The 25316-nt window shown below is 41.5% G+C and overlaps 2 protein-coding genes across 3 annotated transcripts; one reads left to right on the top strand and one right to left on the bottom strand.

Moving 5' to 3' along the window:
* Positions 1-2061: 2061 nt before the first annotated feature.
* On the bottom strand, positions 2062-16867 carry snx33 (sorting nexin 33). The gene is made up of 2 exons (XM_083546365.1): positions 14595-16867; positions 2062-4408 (listed from the first exon to the last, which is right to left on the bottom strand). The coding sequence occupies exons 1-2, from the start codon at positions 16000-16002 to the stop codon at positions 4155-4157; spliced, it is 1662 nt and encodes a 553-aa protein (XP_083402491.1). The 5' UTR covers positions 16003-16867; the 3' UTR covers positions 2062-4154.
* A 1203-nt stretch (positions 16868-18070) lies between these two features.
* snupn (snurportin 1) lies at positions 18071-24277 on the top strand. 2 transcript variants are annotated; one of them, XM_083547291.1, is made up of 9 exons: positions 18071-18303; positions 19632-19796; positions 20140-20314; positions 20768-20872; positions 22075-22171; positions 22269-22366; positions 22447-22524; positions 22618-22698; positions 23475-24277. In XM_083547291.1, exons 2-9 carry the CDS (start codon positions 19639-19641, stop codon positions 23769-23771), a joined length of 1089 nt encoding a protein of 362 aa, XP_083403417.1. In that variant the 5' UTR covers positions 18071-18303; positions 19632-19638; the 3' UTR covers positions 23772-24277. The 2 variants fall into 2 exon arrangements, with proteins under 2 accessions (XP_083403417.1, XP_083403416.1); XM_083547290.1 differs by having other exon boundaries at positions 18171-19511.
* The last annotated feature ends 1039 nt before the right edge of the window (positions 24278-25316 follow it).

The raw sequence follows: 25316 nt of genomic DNA, 5'->3' as shown, positions 1-25316 counted from the left end.
AGCACGCAGGCAAGACGGGCAATTGTCTGAATAGAATCCAAGAAGCTCAAAAACCCTTAAGGCAATACTGTATAAAGCTCACTAGATGAAATCGAAAAACAATGGCGCCAAGAACAATACCAGCATCTCTTCACAGATCTGGTCTCTGAAGGGTCCGGGGAAGAAAGTTGAGAACAGCTAACCTGAAATGCATGTCAAGAGTTTGCTCGAAGAAATGTATTAATATCCATGATGGTTTTTATTTGGTCAAAAAGCCAAACACTGCCCAACACACAGGTAACACCATTTCTATTACAAAGCACGTTGGATGGTGGTGGTGGGGGTAGCATCATGCTCTGGGGTTGCTTTTAAACAGGAGGGCAAAATGCATAACACCAAATACAAGCCAATTTTTCCAGGAGAGTCGGTCCTAGTCATCCAGTAATATGTCTAGGGTGAAAATTTACATCCCAACTGAGCCAAAGCACAGAGCAAAAACTACAAAAGAACAGCTTGAAAAGACACATTTTGTGTTAAGGAATTGCCAAAGAAAAGCTCAGACTGCAATAGAGCAACTGAAAATATGTGGCATGACCTGAAGGTGGCGATCCACCATTTTTGGAGAGTTGGAGGAATGGAAGAAAACGGCAATATTAAAATGTGTGTTAAAAGTGCAAAGAGACGTATCTGAGCTAACTTCTGCACGAGGACATTGCAGTACTGATTTTTGATTAAAAAAAAGGTTTAGAAGAATAAATTCTGGTAATGTTCATACTTGAACCTTTAGTCTGACCTAAATGTGAAAACACAGGAAATGCAGAAAAGGTTATTCCACTCTGTCTGCACTGATAATTACCAGATGGTAAAATTGTGAGTTCAGCATTGGTGAAGTACAAAATATTTCGGTCACATTCCCACAGAGTTCAGTAATGCTCACTAAACCCACATTCCATAATCAGAGTGAAGTGCTAGCTCACTGGCAGGGAATTTAATACTGGCATTTAGCATAAATATAGAACACCCTCATACTATCACAGTCTGAAATGATCTCCGATCAGGACCTGAATACAGCAACCAGTTTCGCCATATTACCCGTCTTATTCACAATACATTAGCTGCCAGAAATACTCTGCATTGATAAAATATTATTATTAATAACATACAAAGAACTTAGGCATGATACCCAAGGGAAATTTAAATCGTGTGCAATCCACCACATCTGCATAAAACACAGGGTGCAGGTTATTTATTAGTACGGCCCTTTTTTTTCCTAGAAAAAACATCCATCTACGAAACAATTTCCTTGAAATACCTTTCAATTACTTCTCAGAACAAGGATATCTCTTTTAAATATTGGCTGGAAATCAACACAGCGTTAAATAGCTTTTCTGTAAATATCTACAATTAAAAGCGCTACACATGAAATTGAATTGCATGAATTGAAAAAAACCCTTAAAGCTTGTAATGTATTAAATGCAAAACTTCATTAGATTGATTCTGGGATGTCTCAGCACACAGTTGGAGTGCATTTGTGTTGGTTCATGAATCCATACGTGCTAAACGTCATCATTATGCCGATTCTCGTAAATAACGACACACGAAATCAAAAGCCAGACATTAAATTTCAATCCTTGACTTTTTAGGAAAGAGGGAAAAAAATGTGAAAGCAAAATGCTTAAGCATGTCCCAGCTATGTATGCTTTAATTAACCCTTTCTATTCAATAAAAAAAAGAAAGTTGATCTCTCACGTTCCTGCTCTGAAGACCAAAAGCAGCATTTTGCTTTTTAATGTGTTTTCCATGTGCTCTTCTATGCATGCTGAAAAAAAAAGTAACCTGAGAGCTGAACACATCTGCACACTATATTTTCTACTCCATTATCAGGTATTTCTGCTGGAACCGCGTTCAGCAAAAGCCCAAAACTGAGAATGCAAATCAACGCAAACAGCTGTGTCGCCTCAGTCTCAACTTCTGATCTCATTTTAAAGGTATGAATATGAAGTCAGTGGGTTTGGTGTTGCAATTCTCTTTATAACACTGCAGTATAGTCAAATGCGAACAAACACGAACAAAGGATCAGTGGAGGATTACTTGTTTTGTTTTTTTATTAAGAGTCAGCATGACTGTAGTAGAAACAAATGTTCCTTTTCTTTACAGAATTTCCAAAAGACAAAATTCATACGTACAATGTACAAAAAAAAACAACACCACCACACAGTCCAAATCGTTCATGTGACGCTTGTGGTCCCTTAAAGGTTTTATATAGCAGGGCTTAAGTACCAGCCCTCCCCTTCTTTCTTTCACTATGATCAACCAGTGGCACGCTGCCACCATTCCAGTAGACCTTCTTCTTCCTCTCTGTTTATTCTGCCGTCTCAGCCGTTTCCACAAAATCACAGTTTCAGCGTTTTCTGAACCGTATCGCACCCAAATGTGGTCGCAAACATGCCGCAAGACATGGGGGGAAAAAAAAGGTTATTTATTTGAGCTACAAACACTGATACTTTGGTCTTACAGCAATAAAACAGCTTGCAAATGAAGGAGGGACACCTTATTTCCCCACATTGCACAAGAAAACGTGCTCCAGTTAGGAATGTGCTTCATTGGCCAAATAGACACAAACAGTCCTGACTCACTAACGATCTTCACTCCATAACCTCCTTTTTCCCCCCGAACAGTTTTTTTTCCCCATGTGGGTGAAATTCCAGTAATAAAATATCTTATTCGATCAGACTTCTTTCCTTCAGCTACTGTAAACTGTATCCCCTGTGCTGCAAAGCGAGCGAAACGCTGAGGGGAAGAAGGGGCGTGTCTGACACCTTGAAATATATTATGTAAATGATGATATTGTGGTATGATGCCATCTTGGGCACAAAGCACTAAGATGGTAGAAGCCTCTATTTTGCCAGTTACTGAATTCTGGCTAATAAATAAAGTTAAGAGATCAAGGTTTTAGCGCAGTCCGAGTTCGAGACAGAAATGCGTCGACGACCAGAAAAAAAATTCACAAATGAAGCTACAGTTGAAACACTAACATAAAAATTACTACGAAAAGAAAAACCTCAGCCCCTAAGAATTCAACTTAAACAATCTATTACTCAGGAGCACACCAGCCCTGAGCTCGCTAACTTTCTTTCATTAAAATCTAAACACAACTTAAAAAGAATAACTAAAAGTAAAATAAAAAAAAAAAAGAAAAGAAAAAACGTACCACTACACGTGGCGGTTCTTTCGAATACTTCCTATATAACGAGTCACAACCAGGATCGATACATTTCCCATCCCATTGATTAATACAGTGTACGTTCATCAGTCCCGCAGTGTAGGAGCCAACTATTCTAAATTCGTTCATCAATAAACGAACATTCTTTCAGACGTTTTTTTTAAACGAGACGATGCGTTTCAATGGGTTTTCTGATTAATAAAATCACAACTGTTTCTTAGAGATTTAAGACAGCCGTCGAAAATATCAGCATCACCCGTCTTTCCCGAAAATGACTTTTAGAAATTCTCAAATTCTAAATTATGATGCTTTATCTGATGTATTGATTTTCAAATGAAGGAAAGCATTCGGAAAAGTGTTACTTCTGCTCAATCCTTTTTTCACGTTCGTGTTTCAGAAAGCACTTTTTAACCCTCTGTCAACTCTGGATCGTCCGCTGGCAGGATTCTTAGTTTTGCTCATTCCGAAGATGAACTCTCATACAGTTCGTGCTGGCACCCGCTGAGCCTGCTAGCAGGGTTAGTAATAACTGGCACTCACTTTTCTCATGAAAAGCTATTCAGCCTGTTTTAAAGAAGGTCAAATGGAAGAAAAAGTGGAAGGTAAGGATTTTGCAAACATTATTAAATTAAATGCAACAGGTTTAACAAGACGAGATAAAATTATTATTATTATTATACGGATGTGTTTATCAAGGCAACTGTGCGAGTCCCTGGAATCATGTGTTTTGGCCGTGAAAGACAGCCAAGAAAGTGACATTTTAAGTGCATGAGCTAGAGTTTGGTCCTTGTGTGCATATATTCTATAGGTCTGACCAGCTCCTTAACCATGTCTGTCCAAGTCCAGAAAAATCTATTTTCCATTTCTCAGCTGTGGGTGTCTTTGTAAACCGGAAGATAAAGACAGCAAGCAACTCTTGTGCAGAAGCAACTAACAACTGACGAGTCGCCCCCTACAGGCTGTCGTACATGTGCAGGGTTCTCTCGAGCTGCTGCACCACACGCTGGTAGAACGTGATCTGCTGACGTAAGTAGGCCTGCATCATGTCTTTAAAGTCCACCTCCCTGCGCTGGTGGAAATGGTTCATCTCGGCCTGCAGGGCGAAGCCCACTGTCCTGCAGCGCTTCCGAATGCCGTCCGCCTCGTCCTGATCCATCTTCCCTTCGTCGCTCATACGCTGGGACTCCTTTACTTTCGCAAACGCACCTGAAGTGGAAGGAAAAGAGACACAGAGTCACGGGGAGTAGAAGTGAGAACGAGAAAATATTGGCACTTCCCCCCTCTCACGAATGCAACATATTGTTTTGTACAGTTCTCTTTTCAGGCCATGATGTCATCGCGATCCCTGCTGTTCAAACCTGCTTTGGGTAGGAGATAACTAGCCAGTACGTTACAAGCTAATAAACGCTAATAAAATCATCTGCAGACAGTTTCTTTTTAAATCATGTATTAAATCATATAATTATATTTTCCACTGACGGAGGAACACTTTTACAGAGTTCCTGTAGGGAGGAAATCCAAGCTGTATCAGAGACACAGAACAACTTGGTTTATTGTCATGAGTCAATATTATATTATATGAGTCAGAATGAGTTTACATAGCGGGCCGTGCTATTTACTCTAAACTCTGCCTGTGAGTGTTTTTACACTTCACTTCCTGTTTTCTCTCTCCCTCGTGTTTAGTGGCTCTCGCCCTGGCAACATAAGTGCATCGTCATTTATATTCTCACCGCTCGAGAACGCGATGCGTTAAGCGTTAATCAGAGCCTGTATCTGAATAAACACACTTCCGGCTTTAAAGCTTCATTACGTTTGTTTACTGTGTTTATTATCCAGTCTCCGGTGTCTATGTGACCGCTAATGTGCCCACAATTTTGTCATAGTTCATTAGCAGGTAATTAAACAGTGTAATCGTCTCTTTAGGGCACTTTGGATGATGCAGAATAATGCAGTGGAGGAAAAGTGGTCCGCGACTGGCTGCTGGAGATATGAATGAGAAATGAGGACAGACGGGTGCAGACATTTTCTCAATGCAGCATTCCTCATGAAGGAAACATGGCCTACACAGCGAGTATTTTACAGATCGAGTCCTGGAGAAGAACATTACGTCAATGTGTTCTGATTCATGAGCTGATGGAAGCAGAAAATGAAACGATGTGTTTAACTACTCGAGCAGTTTGGCAAGTGGGTTATTTGGGGGCATTTTTCTAATGAGGCGTTCATACCGTTTATATAAAGTCAGTGTTTAGGGACTTTGATTCATTTTAACGGTAAGCGATGTTATAAAATTTAGTTGCCCATTCGATTTTAAGTCGTATTTGGGGAAATCCTTGAAACGAGTCATACAAGTGCTTGAATCAAGATAATATCAAAGTTCAAGTGCCAAACACCAAACCGTTTCCAGTTGGATGTTAAGATGTTGGACTTCTGATCTGAGGGTAGTGAGTTCAATTCCCACCACCACTAGGCTGCCACTGATTGGCCCTTGAGCGAGGCCTTTAACTTTAACTGTTCAGCTACATGAACAAAATAATCGTATGTCACTCTGGATAAGGGCGTAAATGTAATCCTCCCCAGATGACGTTTCGTGGCAAGAAACAGAACAAGGCAGATCAATCCCACTGTGTAAGTTCATTCAAATGTCCTACCAATAAACTCTATTTGGTCAAAATTTATACGGAGGGCGACTATATGTGCTTGATGAACATCCGATTCCATGCTTCTTCCACTTTAACTCTTCTAATAACCCGCACTTTTCTGGATTTATTTTAGAGCATGACTGTAGGGATTAATACTCATTCAGCTACAAGAGCATTAGTGAGATCAGGCACTGATGTTAGCCAGGAGGTCTGGTGTGCAGACGTGTTGTTTCCAGCAAGAGGAAATTTGACTGATCAGCATTAAAAAGACTTTCTATACGATTCTGTGTCCATCTTTGTCACAACAGCTCGAGAAAAACTCGCATATGGGTGTGATGTTCAGATCTCCACATACTTTTGCTCATACATACTTCATAGCGCTAGGCAATAAAACAGTCCTGATTTTTTATCATGATTCATGATTTCCTCAATAACAATGCTGAAAAGAAGGATCTTCCAATTGGCTAAAGTTTTGCTTGTAATTTCTGGTCTAACTTACACTGAAACAGCCAACACATGTGGCCTGGTCACGCAGCACACGAAAGCCAAATTTTAGCACATGACAGCCATTCAGGCTGCACATAGTGACCAACACCCATTTAGATAATGTTTAAACAGCTATAGCAGTGGGCTACAGGGAGAAGGCAAGAGAAGATATGCCTAAAGTAAATGATAACGATAAGGATAGTGGTGTCGGGTGTTCTGTTGCTCCAAGTAAAGCCATCATATGGCACGTCACATAAGTCAGACCAAGCTTAGTTTTAAATAAATATATATATATATATATATATATATATATATATATATATGGTGGTTTTAAAAAAGACTAGTTTTGTAACACACCAACAGGTGGCAGCATGAGGCTGCACACACAGTCACAGGAAGCACCGAACTTCATACATCAGTGTACCAAAAAACATCGTCCTGTGTACATCAGGAGGCGTGCAAGCGGTGCTGTTCTGACCACGTGTGCACCCAGTCACCGAGCTCTCCTCGCACGTGAGTTTCTCTCTGGAAACAACACGTTATCACCTACACTACTCGCCAGATTCGGCTCCTGAGGACTTCATAAAGATGCTCGGAAAACTGAGCCTGAATCTTTTCTTGGGCTAAAAAACTATTTATTATATGGATTTTTTTTTTATAAAAAAATTCCAACCGCGTAACGCCACTTTTCACAAGCGTAATTGCTAAATATCAACGACCAATGAATTCCTGAGAACATTTCACAATCACACTACATCATTTAGTTCCTCTGACTTCCATTCGTACGCATGTAAAAGGTGGAGACCGGAAACACGGCACAAAGACGTTTTGCATTTCATTTGCGGACCGTACTACAAGTCTGGTGTATGGATCACGTGAAGATGGGTGACTGATAGACGATCGATATGTCATGGCGTAACCTCTTTAGAAAATACAATATGCTGATAAGCACTATGATTAGAACGGCGTCATGATTAGAACATTGACTTTAGTCTTTAAGGAGACCATAAAGACGGCCTGTGCAGTAACTTCCAGCAACGCAGCTCAGCCACTGCATTGCGTCATTTACTACAGACACACGATACAACAGAGTTGTTTTGGACCGTTTTCGTTGGTAATGAGAAACAACACATTTTCACGACATGCTAATTAAACTCGTATCTAATTTGATGAAAGAGGCCCAGTGTCTGCTAACAGCGTTTATTAGGTCCACCATGAAAATGCACAGAGAACAAATCACCAGCCTGGGCACCTGGAATCAGACTGGGTTGGGATTAGTTTGGCAACGATTCACTTTTTTTTCCTTTTTCAAATGTTTTATTGGGAATTAATTTATTTGCCTTAATCTGTATTCATGCTCATAACTAGCTACCACTATGCTGCCTTGTTTGGTTTACAATGTGTGATATTTTATGATTTGATGCTACATGTTTTATTAAACACTAAAGAAATATTGGAATAGAATTGAATCACAAAGTCCCAAGTAAGAAAGCAACAGAAGTTGAATTGCTCATGTCTCCTGTGGTGGGCTGTTAATTTTTAGCATGTGTGGAGATGAACATAAATACTTAGTGTTAGTGAACAAAATATTTCGGATTTTTCGAGCAGGAAACGAACAGGCATCACAACAGGAGGAAGATCCTGGAGCGAAAGAGATGATAAAAAGCTCCGATGTGGAAACACACATTAACTGCATAGAAGAATATTTCTAATATTGGGATTTGTGTAGAAACAATGACAAGGATTAAAACCTTTACCAAATATTTTTGAAGGATTAAAAAAATTGGAAGCAAACCATGAAAGTCTGGCCATTAAAACAGCAACAGAAACAAGCTTCTTTTTCCCCCAATGTTAACCTGCTTAACATTTACAAAAGTGCTTCAGGCAGAAACGAATACAGAAGATTTGCTGTAAAAGCATTTTTCAGACCGATCATCCAGCACAGGTGCATCACCAATAGTTTATTTCTACTGAAATCTCAGGACCTCCATTGAGCAAAACCATTTACCCCAAACTACTTCTCGTATGACTCGTATGCTCATGGAAGCATGTGGTGAAATGAATAAATGTAAATTGCAGGTTGGAATAATGGCCTCAAGTTTCACAATGACTTCATATAAAACCAGAAGGAAGAAGGAAACGGCGTGTCCACGCGAACCCTGCAGCAGGAGCTTGTCTAACCAGACACACAGGACTTCTTTTTGCATTCGGTAAATGATCTCATTGCAAGAGATTGCTTGTGCCTGATCTGAATAGGGAGTGTTTGCCCTCGGGAGAGCAGCAAAATCACCAAACGTGTACTGGATCTCGTGGTTTTCCCAGCTGTGAGAAAGTGAAAGAGCGATACGAGTGTGGTCATGAAGGAAAAGAGAAAGCGTCCGTCCGGTATCAGCATCAGACACTCGGCTGGTGGATGGATGTTTGTTATCGAGCTGCATCATCGTATTCATTCGAGTTACAACAATCAGCTGTACTGAGCTGGATTTCAGGATTACAAGAAGCAGTTTCATGGATTTCCAAATTATATTCAAAATAATAATAATAATAATAATAATAATAATAAATAAATAAATAAATAAATAATAATACAAATCGTACAAAAGCAAACCAGCAACCAGTTCGGTTTTATATTAAAAAAGACTTTATGGACAAAAGTCTGTCGACACAAACATAAGATAATATCCTCCACTCTTCTGGGAAGATGGTTTAACTTCGTCACAGCAGTGTTAGTGAAGACATCTACAAACGTAGGTGAGGTGAGGAGACCTGGGGTGCAGTCAGTGTTCACATTCGTCTCAAAGGTGTTCCACTGTGTTTTAATCAGAGCTCTACAGCAGGCCACACAAGACCTTCCACTCCAACCCATGTAAAGCAGATCTGGGCATCGTCATGCTGGAACACGTTTGGGTCTCCTAGTCCAAGTATGTATTACTACCGCACAAAAAGCCTCCTCTACAATCTCCAGCTTTAGTGAAAGAACCACGTTTGGCTGGAAAAGTCAGGTGTCCCAATACTTTTGCTAAATTAATGGACATGCTCATGCGATTGAAGTGCAGTGTTGCTTTCTGAGAACTGACACGCTACAATCTGCCTTATTTCTATCTCTCAACGTATTTACGAATTTTGGCTGTAGACGTTCCAGCGTTTGAGTTGCACCATGCCCTTTAAACATTACACGTTTATTCTTTCTGAGGGCATGGTGCAACTCAAACGCTGGAACGTCTACAGCCAAAATTCATTAGATACATTGAGGTGTTTTTTCGTTCATATGATGACATGCTGAAATACATTTTTTTTTTCAGGTACTTGATACGGTCTGCTGAAATACACCCCGAAATCTGATGTTAGAAGTGTTGGACTTTTCCTCAAGCACCTCGTGGAAGACTGTGGCGCTTCATCACCTGATCACGTGAGAGCGTTTCCCAATCTCTCCTTGAGAAACAGTTGAACTCTGAATGTACTGTATATAATGGCGGTCATCTGAGGTTAAATAATGGCAGTGTAAATAAAGCAGCAGTGCCAAGCACAGCAAAGTACTGTTCTCTCTCTCACACACACACACACACACACACACGGCCCTGTGCTATCGGACAGCACGTGTCACAACGTTAGGTTCCATCATCTTACTGACGAACGGGACAAGTCGAGCTCTGATCTGAGACTACAAAGCAAACATCATCCGTCAACCCATTTATAACTCGCTGGAAACAATCCAGTCGGGAAAACAATTATCGAGTTAGAAGAAGAATGTAGCATAAATCCTAACACCGTCGACTCGGATTACACTCAGGAATTCCAGTCACTGCACTTCCTGTACTCAGTCCTGACTGTTTAATAGAGAACAGGCCACAATTCAGCATCCTACAGAGTTCGAGAACTTTATCTTACACTTTAAACTACGCACAACTGACTAGCATTGTGTCTCGACTTGCACACATTTACTACCCGTCACCACCTCACGTGAGTCGTCACGCATAGCAATTTTCTCGATTTGACTGATCATGTTAATCGCTTTGGAATGCAAGCTCAGCGTTTTTATTTTAGACACGGTTCACGACAACGGCACAAAGTGTTAAATCTCAGCTGGAAATTGTTGTTCTAGTTCAACTTGGTTCTGACGTGCGGCACAATTTTGGCATACAGGAAGTTCGCAGGTCAGAATGCGGAACACTTGCGATGCTCGCGCGAAACCACTGCGTAAAACCAACCTTTCAAACCTCCGACAAGGAATTCTTTTACTCCAAAAAAAACACTCGGGTGGCCAGTAATTCACTTCTCTGATTTAAAAAAACTTTTATGTCATGCACACTTTTTAAGTGTACGCTCATAAATTATATCGGGAGAAGAGACGCTGATCAAAATAATAGCCGTTACATGTGTACAATGAACAGAGAGAGGAAATGCTATGAAGTGGATAACGTCTGTCATCAATGTGTATCAGAGTTTATATGTTTTTCAAAAAGATGCCTGGATCTCATTAGCTGCAGCGGAGAAGTTATTGGATCTCTGATGAAGTGTGTTTGTGTGTGTGTGTGTGTGTGTGTGTCTGTTTAATTTCTATCTTCAGAGGAAAGTACAGTTTAAAAAAAAAAAAAAAACTAACTACACACACACACACACACACACACACACGGGGATGGTCTATGGTCCGCTAACGTTTAAAGGCTCCACATCTGCTCACAAATGAGCAACAAAAACCGAAACCTTTACATTGAATAAACATGCACCATTCTGACATTAATCACCATTCTGTCCTACTCGTACTTGATCCTGGTCAACTAACACACGTGGATTATAATCAGCACCAAGGAACGAGGGAACACAAACACTGCTTCCTGACAATACATACAACCGCTACAGCTGGATTTTGGAAGCAAGACTGAAAAAAAAAAAAAAGAAAATTATTTTTTTTTTATGTGTGTCTAACAGACCTGCTGTGCAGTGTAGAGGAAACATTGCGAGGAATGTCAGGCTCCTTGGTGAAGGACTGGAAAAACAGCCGGAGCCTTCACACAGATTTATCTGCGAGCAAATACTGACATGCAGACTAAGGGTTTGTGAAGGGCGGGACGAAGTCCAAGATCTCCAGCGCATGTTTGTTGATCTTTTATCGCTCGAGACGCCAAGATCACAAGACCTTTTCAGAGTAGAGCACGGATTCGTTATGAGGACAGGATGTAAGAAAATAAAAATACAAGGCTATATATGTGGGACACGGTGTTCGGATGCTTTCTGCAAATTCTGCAAGAGCAGGAGGTGAAGTGCTCTGTGAAGGAGAACTTATGATCTCTCATGGAGAACTTGGGGGTTCCTGGGCGCTGTGGCAAGAGGCGTACGGTGTTATCATGTGCTCGAATTGCACACAAGTAGAAGAGCAAAAGTAACACACACACACACACACACACTACAGGATACAGAATACTGCTATTTATTCCTTCTGTTGGAAAAAAGCACACTTGTGTCTCACTTTTTATTACTGTCTCACTCCTTTTCCTTGCTGGCATTTTACAGATGGAAAGGGAGTTTGCTGGTCTCTCGGGTTGCCATCTCCTCCCTTGGTATTTAACCTTTCGTTTCCTTTTTCCTGCATGAGGCCCTTTAAAACTCAGCAATGTGTGTGTGTGTGTGTCTGGTCCACATCAAAGAACCAGCTCTCAGCTATCGTCCTCAACGCTGGAGAAGCGAGACGAATCAAATATGCACTCTGTAGACATAAAACGGCGGTTTAGACGTGACTAAACCAGGCTAATCAGAGTTTCCTCAGAATTCGCTGAATAAAAAAAACTATTTCTTATTGGTTTGTTTAAACACCGTGAAACGCACGTCGCTGCTGTAACTGTAGCAGGAGACACGTGTTCTATAGTGTGAAACGGAACAGATGACATCAGGACCGATTTTACTAGTCAAATTAAAGGCGCGTTCGAGGAGAACGTTTACACGGCTGTTATCCGTACACAAAACTTTGCATTGTTTGGACTAGAGTTAGCAGGCTAACTTGAGCTGTCTGCTCGAACAACTGTCATGGCAGCCCAGGGTTAGTTTCTCCTCAGAATATGTGTGGATGTGAACAAACATTGGGGATGTGTCTGTGTAACAGTCAAGAGTAAAATAACGATTCGGTTCAGGAAAAGGTGATTCCCTTATGGAATTTTCCACTATTTTCCCACCACACAATCGATAAAAACCTTCGAAAAACACACCATGTTAACAGTGACATCGGATCAACATGGCCGCCAAAAAACGTTACTTGGTAGTTGTTTTGAGAACATAATCGGCAACATTTTAGTTATGACTCGAGAACGTTAGCCGGTTAAACCGTTGCTAAGCTACTTGCTAACATTTGAAGTTTTCTACAGAAGAACTTTACATTCTCCGACAGGGCAAACAAAACAGGGCTGAACAATGGCTGACATTGTGATGATTTGCGGAAACGCCATCAGGCAGCTTGTAAAAACGCATTGTTTATCTAGTACGCGTTTTAGCACCATCCGTAACTCGTTTATCGCCGCAATACTGTATAATTCCACCCATAAATATTCGGTAAATTATCCATCATACAATTCATACTTGTACATAACTTTCATCGTGACATTTGATCATGTTCTCTCCAGACATCTGCGCACAATATAAACACGGTATATTTTATATTACTATATACACCATATATTATTACCTACTGCACCTTCTGTACATTAATCACCTTCATTCCTGTACATATGAACCTCATACCCTGTTTATCTACTGTTATTTATTGTAATGAAGCTTCTCCGTTGTGTAAATGAGATCATTGGAAGTCGCTCTGGATAAATAATGGAGGAGCCAAAACCTGATGCTCCTGAGCTCCGGTTCCGATTTCAGTGCGGCCTGTACTTACAAACGTCCCCATGTACACTTATTACACCTGCGTTACGCCTTCACTACGTCTGCACGAGAGTTAAACGGACGCTCGGGTTTCCTCGCGCCGTGACACCGGAGATGCGGCGAGAGCTTTGGGGCTATTGTGCCTCTCGTCACCATGGACTGAAACCCAACACCAGCAGGTGAATTTCTTTTCCGTGTTGCTTAGCACAGCAGCACACGGGGGGTTCAACAGTGTCGGTTACTAAGCAACAGAAACATGGAACCCCTGCCGTTTGATAGCAATGACGCTATCCGAGGGTTTCTCGGTGGAACGTGGAAAACATCCAATCACGATCGACTGAACAGACAGAACTAACAGTGCCAATCTGAGGGTCAGACCGGCGGTATAAAGCGAGATCTTCTGGAGTGAATTGCATCAAAAGATGTCTTTGTTATATTTCAGAATCCACCTCATGCTTGCACTTTATTAAAACGGTCCCAAATGTGACCTGCGCCACACCCTCAGGGCTCCTGCTGTTCTTCAAAGAACAAGGAAGAGACCACTTTCAACCTTCTAGAAACAATGTCGGAGAAAATCAGTTACAGCAGGATGATGATTAAAGGGTTAATAAAGCGTGCTCGTGAGCCACATGTGAAGACTTCTCACGGTGGAATTGCTCGAGAAATCCGGGCTTTGTAGGCCTCAATAAGAATTTCCTCAGGCAGCATTCCCAATTTTTTTTTTACTATGCTCCTGGGAACCATTTAGCTCTCCTTGAAGCACACATGGAAAAGGCAAAGGGTTATCAAAGTGGGCTTCCTGTAAAACCACGAATCGTCGAGGAAACGAAATTAAGACGGTGATTCTGAATTTTGACGGAACGTTCGAAGGTGCAGCATGGAGCAGTCGACGAGGTTTAGGTTTATAAAACGGACTTCTTTTTTTATGCATATCCGTGACCTCTGTGAGGGTTTATAACAGTCCCCGAGCGACTGCTGTGCACGACTGTTGCGTGTTAGAACGTTTGCTGTGCATGCACAAACTTGCTGAATATCTGGCAAACGCTACTCTTTTCCCCCTCCAGTGCGCTGCGGGGGGTTCGGCGGAGGGGGGGACAGCTGTTGGGTCTGAAGGAGGGATAAATGTAGGAGAAGATATTCCATAGCTGAAACTCAAAGACAATCAAAGTTTGTTTGAATTACATGAAAAAACAACAACATAAAAACCAGATTTGACTCTGAATCTATATCCAGCTGCACTTGGGATTTTTTGATATTTTCTGGATCTCTGTCCAGATTTCAGATTCTCATCCACAGAGAAAAGCAAAGATGTTTTCAGAAGTAACTTAAAGCCGTCCCTGATTGATGTAATTTTGAGAAAGTTATTACTTCGCTTCATTCAAAACGATAAATAAGTTTTACGTTACCTTTCTGTAAATGAATAATATCTGGAAAGTTGGACAGCAATCCCTGGTAGAGCGAGAGTTTATCCAGCATGTGGAACAGGTCATATTTGGGCTGCTCTGCAAACATCTCCCCGATGTTCTCGTACGTCCGGCCGGTGTGCGAGATGGCGTTGTTCAGGGCGTCGCCGCTGTACGGAGGATCCACCATGAACGCCTGGCTAATGGACTGGAAAGAACCGCCGAGGCGCTGGAACTCCTTCCGGAAGCCGCCGAGGTGCTTGCGGACGAGTTCGGATGCGACGTGCATCAGCTGCATGACGCTGTCGTCCATTTTCTTGGCGAAGGACTTAAAGGTATCGATGCGCTCCTCAACGTCTTGCAGGTCCTGATGCTCTTTAGGGATGTGGAGAGTGAGCATGAAATGGGCTCCCACCATCTCGTCCTTCTCGGCACGACGCTTTCCCAGTTTCCACTGCTTGTCGTCGATGCACATGAGGAAGTGTTCGAAGCCTTCATACTGAGACAGAACCGGGTGACTGGTCATGTGGTCCATCCATAAGATGAGCCGCCGCTTTCGCTTTTCGATGAAGTCCTCTTCGAAGCGTCCGGTGGCCTGCTTCTCTGGGAGGTGTGGGACGGAAATTACGGTAAATTTGTGCAGCAGGCGGTTGTACAACCAGTCGAAGTGCTTATAGCGCCGATACACGGGTCTGCTAGTGTGGCTGGGGGTGACTCGGTAGGAGATGTAACTCTTAATGCCCTTGAACTTGGTCTGTTTGGTGGGATCCTCTATTGAGCAGATGAAAGGCTGTGGACTCTCCTTCCACTGGGGTCCACGCGGGCCCATTTCGATGGTGTACGCCTCGGCGATCTTCGCCATCATAGGTACGTCGCCGAGCACAAAGGCCTCGACGCCCGAGCGCACGAAATTGGAAAAGCGATTAAGATTGCGGCCCACCATGCTCCCTTTCCTGGAGCTGGAGATGCTGTCCTGGCGCTCCATGTGGGGCCTGGAACGGTATTGCACATTAGGATTATGGTTCGGTCTCTGCTGCGCGTGTCCGTTGGCACCCACGGCCCGGTGAGGGTCTTCGTCCTCGACCACCGTCGAGTTGTCATCCCAGTCGTCCCAGTCGTCGTCGTCATCGTCGTAATCCGTGGCGTTCGTACTGTGAGTGAAGAAGGCATCTTTTCCAGGAGAACCTGCAGGACTCAGGGAGTAATCGGTCAGGTTGGAGTTGGAGCGCGGACGAACGATCTCTACGTACGAGGCGGGGAAGAGGCCTTTCTCGCCACGACTGTTTTCACCCTGTAACCATCCGTCAACCGAGTTCTCATCGAAAATGACCAGCTCCTCGTTCTCCTGTATGCTGATCTCCTCTTTGTTCTCGCTCTGGAACGTGTAAAGTGCTACAGCTTTCAGTGACATCGTAACTTCTCTCGTGGTGCCAACAAAAAAAAGTACACACTCGTAATGGCTCGAAGTCTCGACGATTCAACTCGTCTCGCGTGCAGGAACCCAGAGCTGAAACCCTTCAACAAAGTTTCCTCTCCGCTCCATCACGCAGGGCTGAAGATCCAGGCTGGAGAAGACGAAGAACAAAAGAAAGGGAGCTCCAGGTGCTTCTTGGAAACACAAGATCTTGAACACTTGTTGCAAAAAGAGTTTTCAGGAAAACAGGAAGGAATTACGACACTGACTCAGTCCTCACCCCCAGGTCCAGGAGCTGCACCTTCACAACACTCTTGAGCGATCACAAGCCGAGTCTGTGAAAGAAATCGGAGCAGAGAAAAAGGATTGTGTGTTTTTGGTCCTGAAGGTGATGGAAACACCGGCGAACTTACAAACTAGAACCCGTGGTGTCGGTGTCGGTGTTCCTGCGCCTCGGAGCGCCGCCCAGTCATTTTGTAACAATAACAAAGATCAAAACAATGTCGCGAGACATCAAAGAAAAGTCGCGCGTACTTAAAATAAAAAAAAATAAAATAAATAAAAAAAACAAATAAATAAATAAACTAAGAAACAAACAAACAGAAGGAGAGACGGCGGTGATGGTACCGGGCGCGTCCTTGTGCCTCGCGCGCACTTCTCATTCCGTCACCACTCCAACACAATAACCGCGAGCACCAGCGCTCCGCTCGTAATCCACAACTTCTCACGTTTCCACGCGTCTTTCCGTGACGAGAGACACGAACAATGAATGCGGGAAAGTTTTTTTTTCTTCCCTTTTTTTGGTCTCTTATTATATCCTCCTCGCTTTATAAAGGAACAATTGGGAATGATTTGTAACTCTCTGTTGCCGCCTAGTGGATTTCTTTAGGGTTGAGATTTTAAAATACGTGAATAAAAAAACAAATATATTAGATAGATAGATAGATAGATAGATAGATAGATAGATAGATAGATAGATAGATAGATAGATAGATAGATAGATAGATAGATAGATAGATAGAAACCATTCATCCATTTCCACATTCATCCATTTTTTTATATATATGTTTAATAATTATCTTTTGATAATTTTCCTGTTTTCCAACACTCCTTGTGTAATCTTATTATTATTATTATTATTATTATTATTATTATCATTATTATTATTATTATTATTATTATTATTATTATTATTGTTATTACTATTATTCCATATAACCTCCGTGAAGGCGTTTGGTCGACCAACAAAAAAGATGGCGGCGCACTAGGGTTTTGGTTTTATCCCAAATTGCATTAGGTACATGGTTAAAGGGTTTAGGTCTTTCTAGGGTAGTGCACGAACATAAGGATGCGACTTGTGATTTGAGTCTCCTCCCTTTTAATGCGACAGATGGTACTGGTTTGTAACTCTCTATCGCCATCTAGCGGATAACCGTATAGTATTTAGATTTAATAATGGGGATACACACATATATATATATATATATATATATATATATATATATATATATATATATATATATATATATATATATATATATATATATATATATATAATATCTAGACATTTTAAACATGTCTTAATTTCTTGATTGGGTTCATTTTTCAGTTTCCCAACACTCTCTGTGTAGTATCCAAATACTTATAAACTCCGTGAAGGTGTTTGGTCGACCAACAAAAAAAGATGGCGGCGCAAAGGGGTGTTTTTTAAAATCCCAAATCGGGGCCTTGTTTTCCATAAAGTGCACTAGGTATAAGGTTAAAGGGTTTACATTTAGAGTAGTGGACGAAAATAAGAGATGAGAGTTTTATATGAGATTTAAATCTCATCCAATAGTTACTTTTTGTAACTCTCTGGCGCCGTCTAGTGTATAAACGTATGTTATTGAGATTTTAAAAATTGGAATACAAATAAAAAATATATAGATATAAAACAATCATAAACGTAACATTAATCAAACATATAATCATTTTCTATTTCTGGGTTTATTGTCCTGTTTTCCACATCCCTTATTTACTATTTAAGATTAGTCGTTATAAACTCCGTGAAGGCGTTTGGTCGACCAACAACAAAGATGGCGGCGCACATGGGTTGTAGGTTTAATCCTAAATTGGGGTCTTGTTTATTATGAAGTGCACTAGGTAGAAGATTAATCGGTTAGGTTTACACCGAGGGTAGTGCACGAACATAAGGGAGGAGCGCGTTATTTGCGATTTGACTTTAGATTTCGTGCAGTACGCGTGACAACAGCAGGAGCAGTTTTCCTGCATCCCAGGTATCAGCGTCCATAACCCCAGGTTTGAGTTTTAAATATGATGGTCAGCATGTTGGGTTTATTATGTAGATATAAATTATGGGCTAATAAAGAAGTTCACTTGTGTAATGTATTGATTTGTGCAATAAGCAGTTCCTCGTTCTTCTGCCTATTAATTCTGTTCAGGTTTTCATCTGAAATGAAAACATGATTGGAGACACCTGATCGTCACATCTGTACATGTTTCTATTCATTATATGTACAAAAAAAAAAAAAAAAAGCAAAGCTGATATGTACCAGTAAATAATAACAATTATTATTATTTTCACTCTGATTACTCATTTCTTGTTTCCAGCTGTTGGGACAGTCGTCCCTTTATTTATGGACTTTTGGACGTACATGTAATACAAACTGCATTTATTTGTACTTTTGTAAATCTGATTAAATATATTAGTTCACATGCAACACATTAAGAAGTTGATTCAAGTGTAAAAAATATATATATGACACGTCCTGAGAGTCACATAGAACACAGATTAACATGGCAGAGGTAGAGCTGTAACTTCCTGCACACAGAACAGGAAAACAACATCTGGTTTTATTTGATCTTTTTTATGTGCACTACAAAGACGTGTGTGATAGGGGACGTGCGAAAGGGGATGTGTGTTAGAAGTCAGACGGCGCTTAAGTAAATGAAATATTTGCTGTCTGTCTGAACCAAAGAAATAAAACGGTATCATCTTGAAATGCGGAGCATCAGTGAATTGAAATCGGATCATCGTACCAGGAGCATCGGTTACTGCTTCATTTGAAAGTTAAGTGTCGTATCGGTGATGCGAATCGCATCGGCCTCAGTTATGGAGAAACACAACCTTATACTGTATCGCATTACAGTTCCCTTTAATCAAACGGGTCCCAACATGACACCAAGCCAGCTTAATGAAGACATGGTTTTCTGAGGTTGGAGTGGAGGAACTTTGGAGAAAGTCACACAACACTGACTTCAACCCTATTAAACACTTTTAGGATGAACTGGAAAACTGACTGAACCCCAGACGTCCTAACGTCTTCACCACCAGTCCATGATCTCAAAAATCCTCAACCTCGCACCTCAAACTGTAGTGATCTTTCTAGAGGAGAGGAACAGGAAAGCAGAGCGAGTCCAGATAAACATCCCGGGTTAGTTTGGGAGTGGGATGAGGACGGATCGGTGCGATGGTCAGGTGTTTAACTGATGTCGGTGTTTAAAAGGTCGGTTTTGCTGTTTGCTGAATAAAAACTTGAATGAACACTGGGTCCTTCGAGGACGAGAATAAAAACCCCTTTAACCTCCGTTAAAGTCAGTATGAATGTTTCTCGTCTAATCTGTAGGTCTGAGATGGACGCCTTGACTGAGGCTCTGTCCTCCAGCTTCTGTGTAAGCAGAGAAGCGAACAGCACCTCGGCTCCACATCCTCGTCTGGCTCAGTACAAGAGCAAATACAGCGCCCTGGACCAGGACGAGCGGCGGAGGAAGTTCCTGCAGGAGCAGAAGCAGTAAGTACCGTGTTCCTTGTACATATAAACACACCAATATTCACTATAGACAAAGTATTGGGACACCAGACTTTCCCAGGGCTTTGTGGTTCTTCCCCAAACTGGTGTACCAAAGTTGGAGGCACACAATCATCTATAGAGCTCCAACCCTATTGAACAACTTTGGGAAGAATGTGAATGCTGACTGCACTGCAGGAACCTCCTCATCTTCTCACCTACATCACTACCTGAGTTTACTAACATGTGCCAGTTTGAGGAAGAACTCCATATTGTTGATGATACTGTAGTCCATGTGGTGCACCTGTAGAACGTGTTGTTTTGTAATAACAATATTTTTTTGTAGGAAAAGGCTGAACTACGTGAATCACGCTCGGCGTTTGGCAGACGGAGACTGGATAGGGACAGAGAGTGACGAGGACGAGGAGAAGGAACAGAAAAAGCAGCAGCAGGATGAAGCGGAAGACGAAGGGATGGAGGTCGAGCAGCGCAGAAAGTTGCCAAGACATTACGCCAACCAGGTCGTAACCCAGTGAAGATGTAGAGAATCTGCTAGGAACGATATAGAGTAGGGTTACGCTTACGCTTAGCTTCATATCGACGGAAAACCCTTTAGGATTGTGGATTTTTAAGTGGTTCTGCAGCAAATACGCATTAAACAGTTTCCACATCATTCTAATAGATTGTCTAATGACGGTCACAGTCAGTGCAGTTTGGTGTTAAGAAAATAAGAACATGTTTAATGATTAAACATCACTTCCTAATCCTTCCTCATCTGCTTGTACATGCACTGACAAGATTTTGATTTGATACGGACGATTTTTCTTTTTTTTCCAGTTTCGGATGCAGATTTTCTGCCTGAACCACAGAAAAACCACTAGACTGATGCAAAAATACACCATATGCTCACGTGTCATGTGATGAAAATCCCCTGCTGAAATCTACCACTTAATGAACATTCTGGGTTTGAACAGCTGATGTTGTCGGAGTGGCTGGTGGACGTCCCTGTGAATCTTAGCGCCGACTGGCTGCTGGTGGTGTGTCCCGTCGGAAAGCGCTCGCTCATCATCGCATCTAAGGTTTGGACCGATCGCCTTCTTATCAACACGTTTACTTTGTTTTGATGCGTAGAAACGTCCCGATCTGCTTTTCTCGTTTCTAATCTTCATCTCGGCCACTGTTTCCTGCGGGAATTTTAATCTCATCATGCCACGTCCAACAGGGAAACGACCCAGGACATGAACTTGTCTTATAAGGTCTTGATGAAACATCTGGTTAGACCAGAAGTCCACGAACACCTGGGCGCAGCTGAAACTTACTGAAACTTCACTACATTTAAACTCACTTTTTACTACATGTAGTGAAATCAGTCGTTTCCTTTTATTTACGAGGATAAAAACGTAACTGGTGAAACACGCAGCGAGTCACCAATCAGGATCGAGCGCACGCTCTGTTTTACACGTGTTCTGATCGGTGCTCGGTGAATCTACTGATCACCAACATCCAGTTCAGCATCAGTTCAACATCAAGCAGAACATTTAGAGAGGAATCAATGATGAAGAAACTCCAGACTCGAACTCACCACAACACACGTGACCTCATTTACACGTTTATTTGAGGTAGTTGAAAAGACGGTTTTGGGGTCATGATTATTGTAATAGAAATCAATCAGTGTTTGACTCAGTTGAGGGTTAAGGGCCTTGCTCAAGGGCCCATCAGTGGCAGCTTGTTGGTGCTGGCAACTTGCCCATCCTCCTGACCCTCCCACACACACACACTCCACCAGACGGTGCTCCAGAATATTATCATAAAGAAACTGGTCTGTAATGTACCAAAGGATGGAGACCCACATTTCGAAGGAACATAATGTGTTGCCATAGAAACAATAACGTATTATAATGAGCATGTTCAATAAAACAATGGTGTAAATGTTAATATGGTTCTGTTCTCATGGGGTATTTCTTTAAACATCTTATCTGTAACAGCGTGTCCCAAATACCGGGACACCCCATGTGAGATGAGAACCTTGTTGCCTAGCTACAACACTCGTTTCAGCTTTTCTCTCTGTTATTTATTCCGTATTTCTAAGTCCATTCATGACTTTTACGTTCTCAAGGAATTGAAATGCAGCCAATGTATTTCAAGGGAGGCGGACCTCAGTGATAAAGACGTTGGATTTCTGATCAGAAGGTCATGAATCTTGTTCAATGCTACTGAAATTCTCATTCTGTTAATATTTATTGCTCTATTTTTGTATTTTTTATTTTTGTGTAATTATTAGGGCTCCACTGCATCGTACACTAAAAGTGGGTACTGTGTGAATCGTTTCCCGTCTTTGCTGCCAGGAGGAAATAGACACAACTCAGCGATGGGAAAAGGTTTGTAGTACGGGACTGAACGTATTTTTACTTACAGTTTGATTTAGAAATCCTACGTATTTGGTGGTAATGAGGTCTGGATTATTCATTTCTACAGATTATACCATCCTAGACTGCATTTACAGTGAAGTGGACAGGACCTTCTACATCCTGGATGTGATGTGCTGGAGGGGACATCCTGTCTACGACTGTTCAGTACGTCTTATTATTCTGTAATCGAGATCTCAAAGCCGTCATCGTTTTTCTGATGCGAATCTCTAAATGTTTACTAACAGTCCGAGTTCCGGTTCTACTGGCTGCAGTCGAAGGTCGACGAGGTAGAAGGACTGTCGGAGATTTGCAAACGAAACCCTGTACGTTGCCTATTAGTACTGAAATCGTTTTCATCGTATTTTTTTTTCACTTGAATGTAATTTAGTTTTCACCACACTTGTGCTTGTTTGCAGTTCCGTTTTGTGAGTCTGAACAGCATCAGCTGTACAGCGGAGTCCATTCAGAAGGCCCTGGCGCACGACTACAGCTTCAGCGTAAGCGCACCGGCATGTTGCGTTCATACATGGGGTTGATAGAAATTCAGAATTTGTTCTCTAGAAGGAAAAAAAAAAACAAAAAGAAAAGAAATCCCAAATATTCAGAGATATGGTGTAGTAAACAGCGATTGCTGCAAATACTTAATGACGTGGGACAAATTAGAGGTCGGCTGTTTTTACAGATCGCTAGGTTGATAGCTAGCCTTAGCCAATAAAAGATAAGATAATTTTTTTTATGAATACTGTATAAAAACAAAAACGACTCCATGTAAATATGAATTTATGTATGAATAAATATAATTAATTCACAAACTATAAATAATAAATATACTGTAGTGCTCGCCGTGCAGCACGCAGTCTCGCGTGTAAAAACAAACAGCACGTGGCGTCAGTGATACGCCTCTAGAGGCCGCTCTCGTAATGACAGCGGAACCGGAGGCCGGAAAAACTATCGGTATGGGTTTTCGGTCAACCTCTAGCGCATATACGCTTTAATAGGCAAGCAGATGAAAATTATAACGTAAACACAATTATGTAATCTTTTTTTTTTATGCTTATTCAATACAAATATATAACTTTTACTGTGTTTTTATTTTTTACTGTCTCTGATGCTTTTCATAATCGCAGGCTCAAACGGACGAGAAAGCCCTATGAGAGTACACCATGCTTACATAACAGTCGCTATAGTTACCTTACTGACTGTATTATATTATGTATACATATTAATTATTCGCTACATGTACGCAGTATTCACTCTGCACTCCTGCCTCCAGGTGGACGGGCTCCTGTTCTACCACCGTGAGACTCACTACACCCCAGGCAGCACTCCGCTAGTGGGATGGCTCAGACCCTACATGGTGCCGGACATCCTGGGGATCAAGGTGCCGCAGTGTCCCCTTACCACCAAGCCGGACTACGCTACTCACCAGATGCAGCAGATCCTAGAGCACAAGAAACCTTCCGATCAGGTTCGGCCTGCGGATCAGAACGGGAGATACGAGCTAGAGCACCTCTCCACGCCCGAGACGCAAACGGGAAGCAGTGACCGGAAAGAACACATGGAGAGCTGATGATGGAGAGCTGATGATGGAGAGCTGATGATGGAGAGCAGCAGTTTACCGCTTTCATACCAAGAAATGTTGTCCGACTGAGTTTTTGGATTTATCTATTCATCGATATGATTTTAGATTAGCTTAAAGACTTTTTTTTTTTTTCTTTTCACTTTCCACTCTGCGTAACAAACACGACGACAGCGCAATTAAGTCGGCCTTTGTTTTTCCCATAACCGCTTCGAACAACGTTTTCTCGATGTCTACTTTTTTACGTTCAAAATGCTGTAACGATTTACTCTTTAACACCACGGCTTCAGGACGTCAAGAAGAAGCAAAGAAAATCCATCACGGTTCGAAAGCTGCTCGGATTAAGTCGAGTTCACGGGACACCACGAATGATAGGAATATTCTTCATGAATGCCTTCTCTAAAAAATTACATTTTGATATTTTAAATTTACAGCACCCTTGTAACCTGCGTTCTTACAAGACTTTTAATGCTATATTAATAAATGTATTTTATCCAGATGTTATGGATTTCTGAATCCCCCTCCCCTTTGTGTTTGTTTCTATGTTTTTGTTTTTTTTTTTGAGAATTTTGCTTTAATCGCCAGACTGAATTAAACGCAAGTCAGTCACACAGCAGTTTAATCAGACTGATGAAATTTCAGCTATGCAAAAGAAAGTTATACCTTTATTCGTCCCACAGTGGGAAATTTCTGTTACAGCTGCAAAGAAAAAGAAATGTGCAAATATATAAATATAAAAATATAGAGACATAGTAAAAGTATATACATAACAGTGTATAAATACAAAAGAAAAAGAGACATCCAAGAAGTAGTTACGCTTCCAGACATATTGAACACATTCATGGGTAATATTGTACATATTTTGGTGACTGGTTCACGGAGCAGCTCTGATTGTAAAGTCTAATAGCAGCAGGGAGAAAAGACCTTCTGTATCGACCTTCAGACATTCAGGATGTAACGTAAAAGCTGGAGCGAGGACGCATTACAGTTTTTTTCATTTTGCATGCGTTGTATTACAAAAAAAAGGAGGGCATTTTTTTTTGCATGCTGATGAGATTTGCTGCGTTCCTGGAAAGCAACTCATGACTAATATTGAAACCCCTCTTTTTGTAGAGCCGCACGTCTCTCACATCACCTTCTAGACTGAGCGGTAACCTGGTTCTCTGTTTCGAAATGTGCTGCTGACTTTATTTTCCGTTTTCAGGCGTGACACAGAATGAGTTTATTTCCCTCAGATGTTTTTACCATCAGCTGGAAAGGAAAGTGTTTCTCCTATGTACGGTTTTAAAACAATAACGGAAAATCATTTTGTGTACAAAGTTTACAGATTTAATGAAAAAATTCACACAATATATTGTACAAAAGTATATGCTAGCCATATGTTGTTCCTCAAACTTGTATCAAACTTCTTTTGATGCACTACCATGAACTTGAATTAGGAGACCCAAACATGTTCCAGCATGACAATGCCCCTGTGTACAAAGCCAGCTCCATGAAGATCTGCTTTACTTGTTGTTGGAGAGGAAGATCTCCTGC

The sequence above is a fragment of the Silurus aristotelis genome (genome assembly GCF_946808225.1).
Source record: "Silurus aristotelis genome assembly, chromosome: 7".
Taxonomy (NCBI): domain Eukaryota; kingdom Metazoa; phylum Chordata; class Actinopteri; order Siluriformes; family Siluridae; genus Silurus; species Silurus aristotelis.
The sequence above is the reverse complement of the archived record's forward strand: the minus strand, read 5'-3'. Positions and strand labels throughout refer to the sequence as shown.

Excerpts from the sequence above, each read along its gene's own strand:
- snx33 (XM_083546365.1), bottom strand. The coding sequence starts at position 16,002 with ATGTCACTGAAAGCTGTAGCACTTTACACGTTCCAGAGCGAGAACAAA. Across the intron at positions 4,409-14,594 it reads TATTATTCATTTACAGAAAG|GTGCGTTTGCGAAAGTAAAG; the intron begins GTAACGTAAAAC and ends CTTCCACTTCAG.
- snupn (XM_083547290.1), top strand. Across the intron at positions 20,315-20,767 it reads CAAGACATTACGCCAACCAG|CTGATGTTGTCGGAGTGGCT; the intron begins GTCGTAACCCAG and ends GGGTTTGAACAG. Across the intron at positions 20,873-22,074 it reads CGCTCATCATCGCATCTAAG|GGCTCCACTGCATCGTACAC; the intron begins GTTTGGACCGAT and ends TGTAATTATTAG.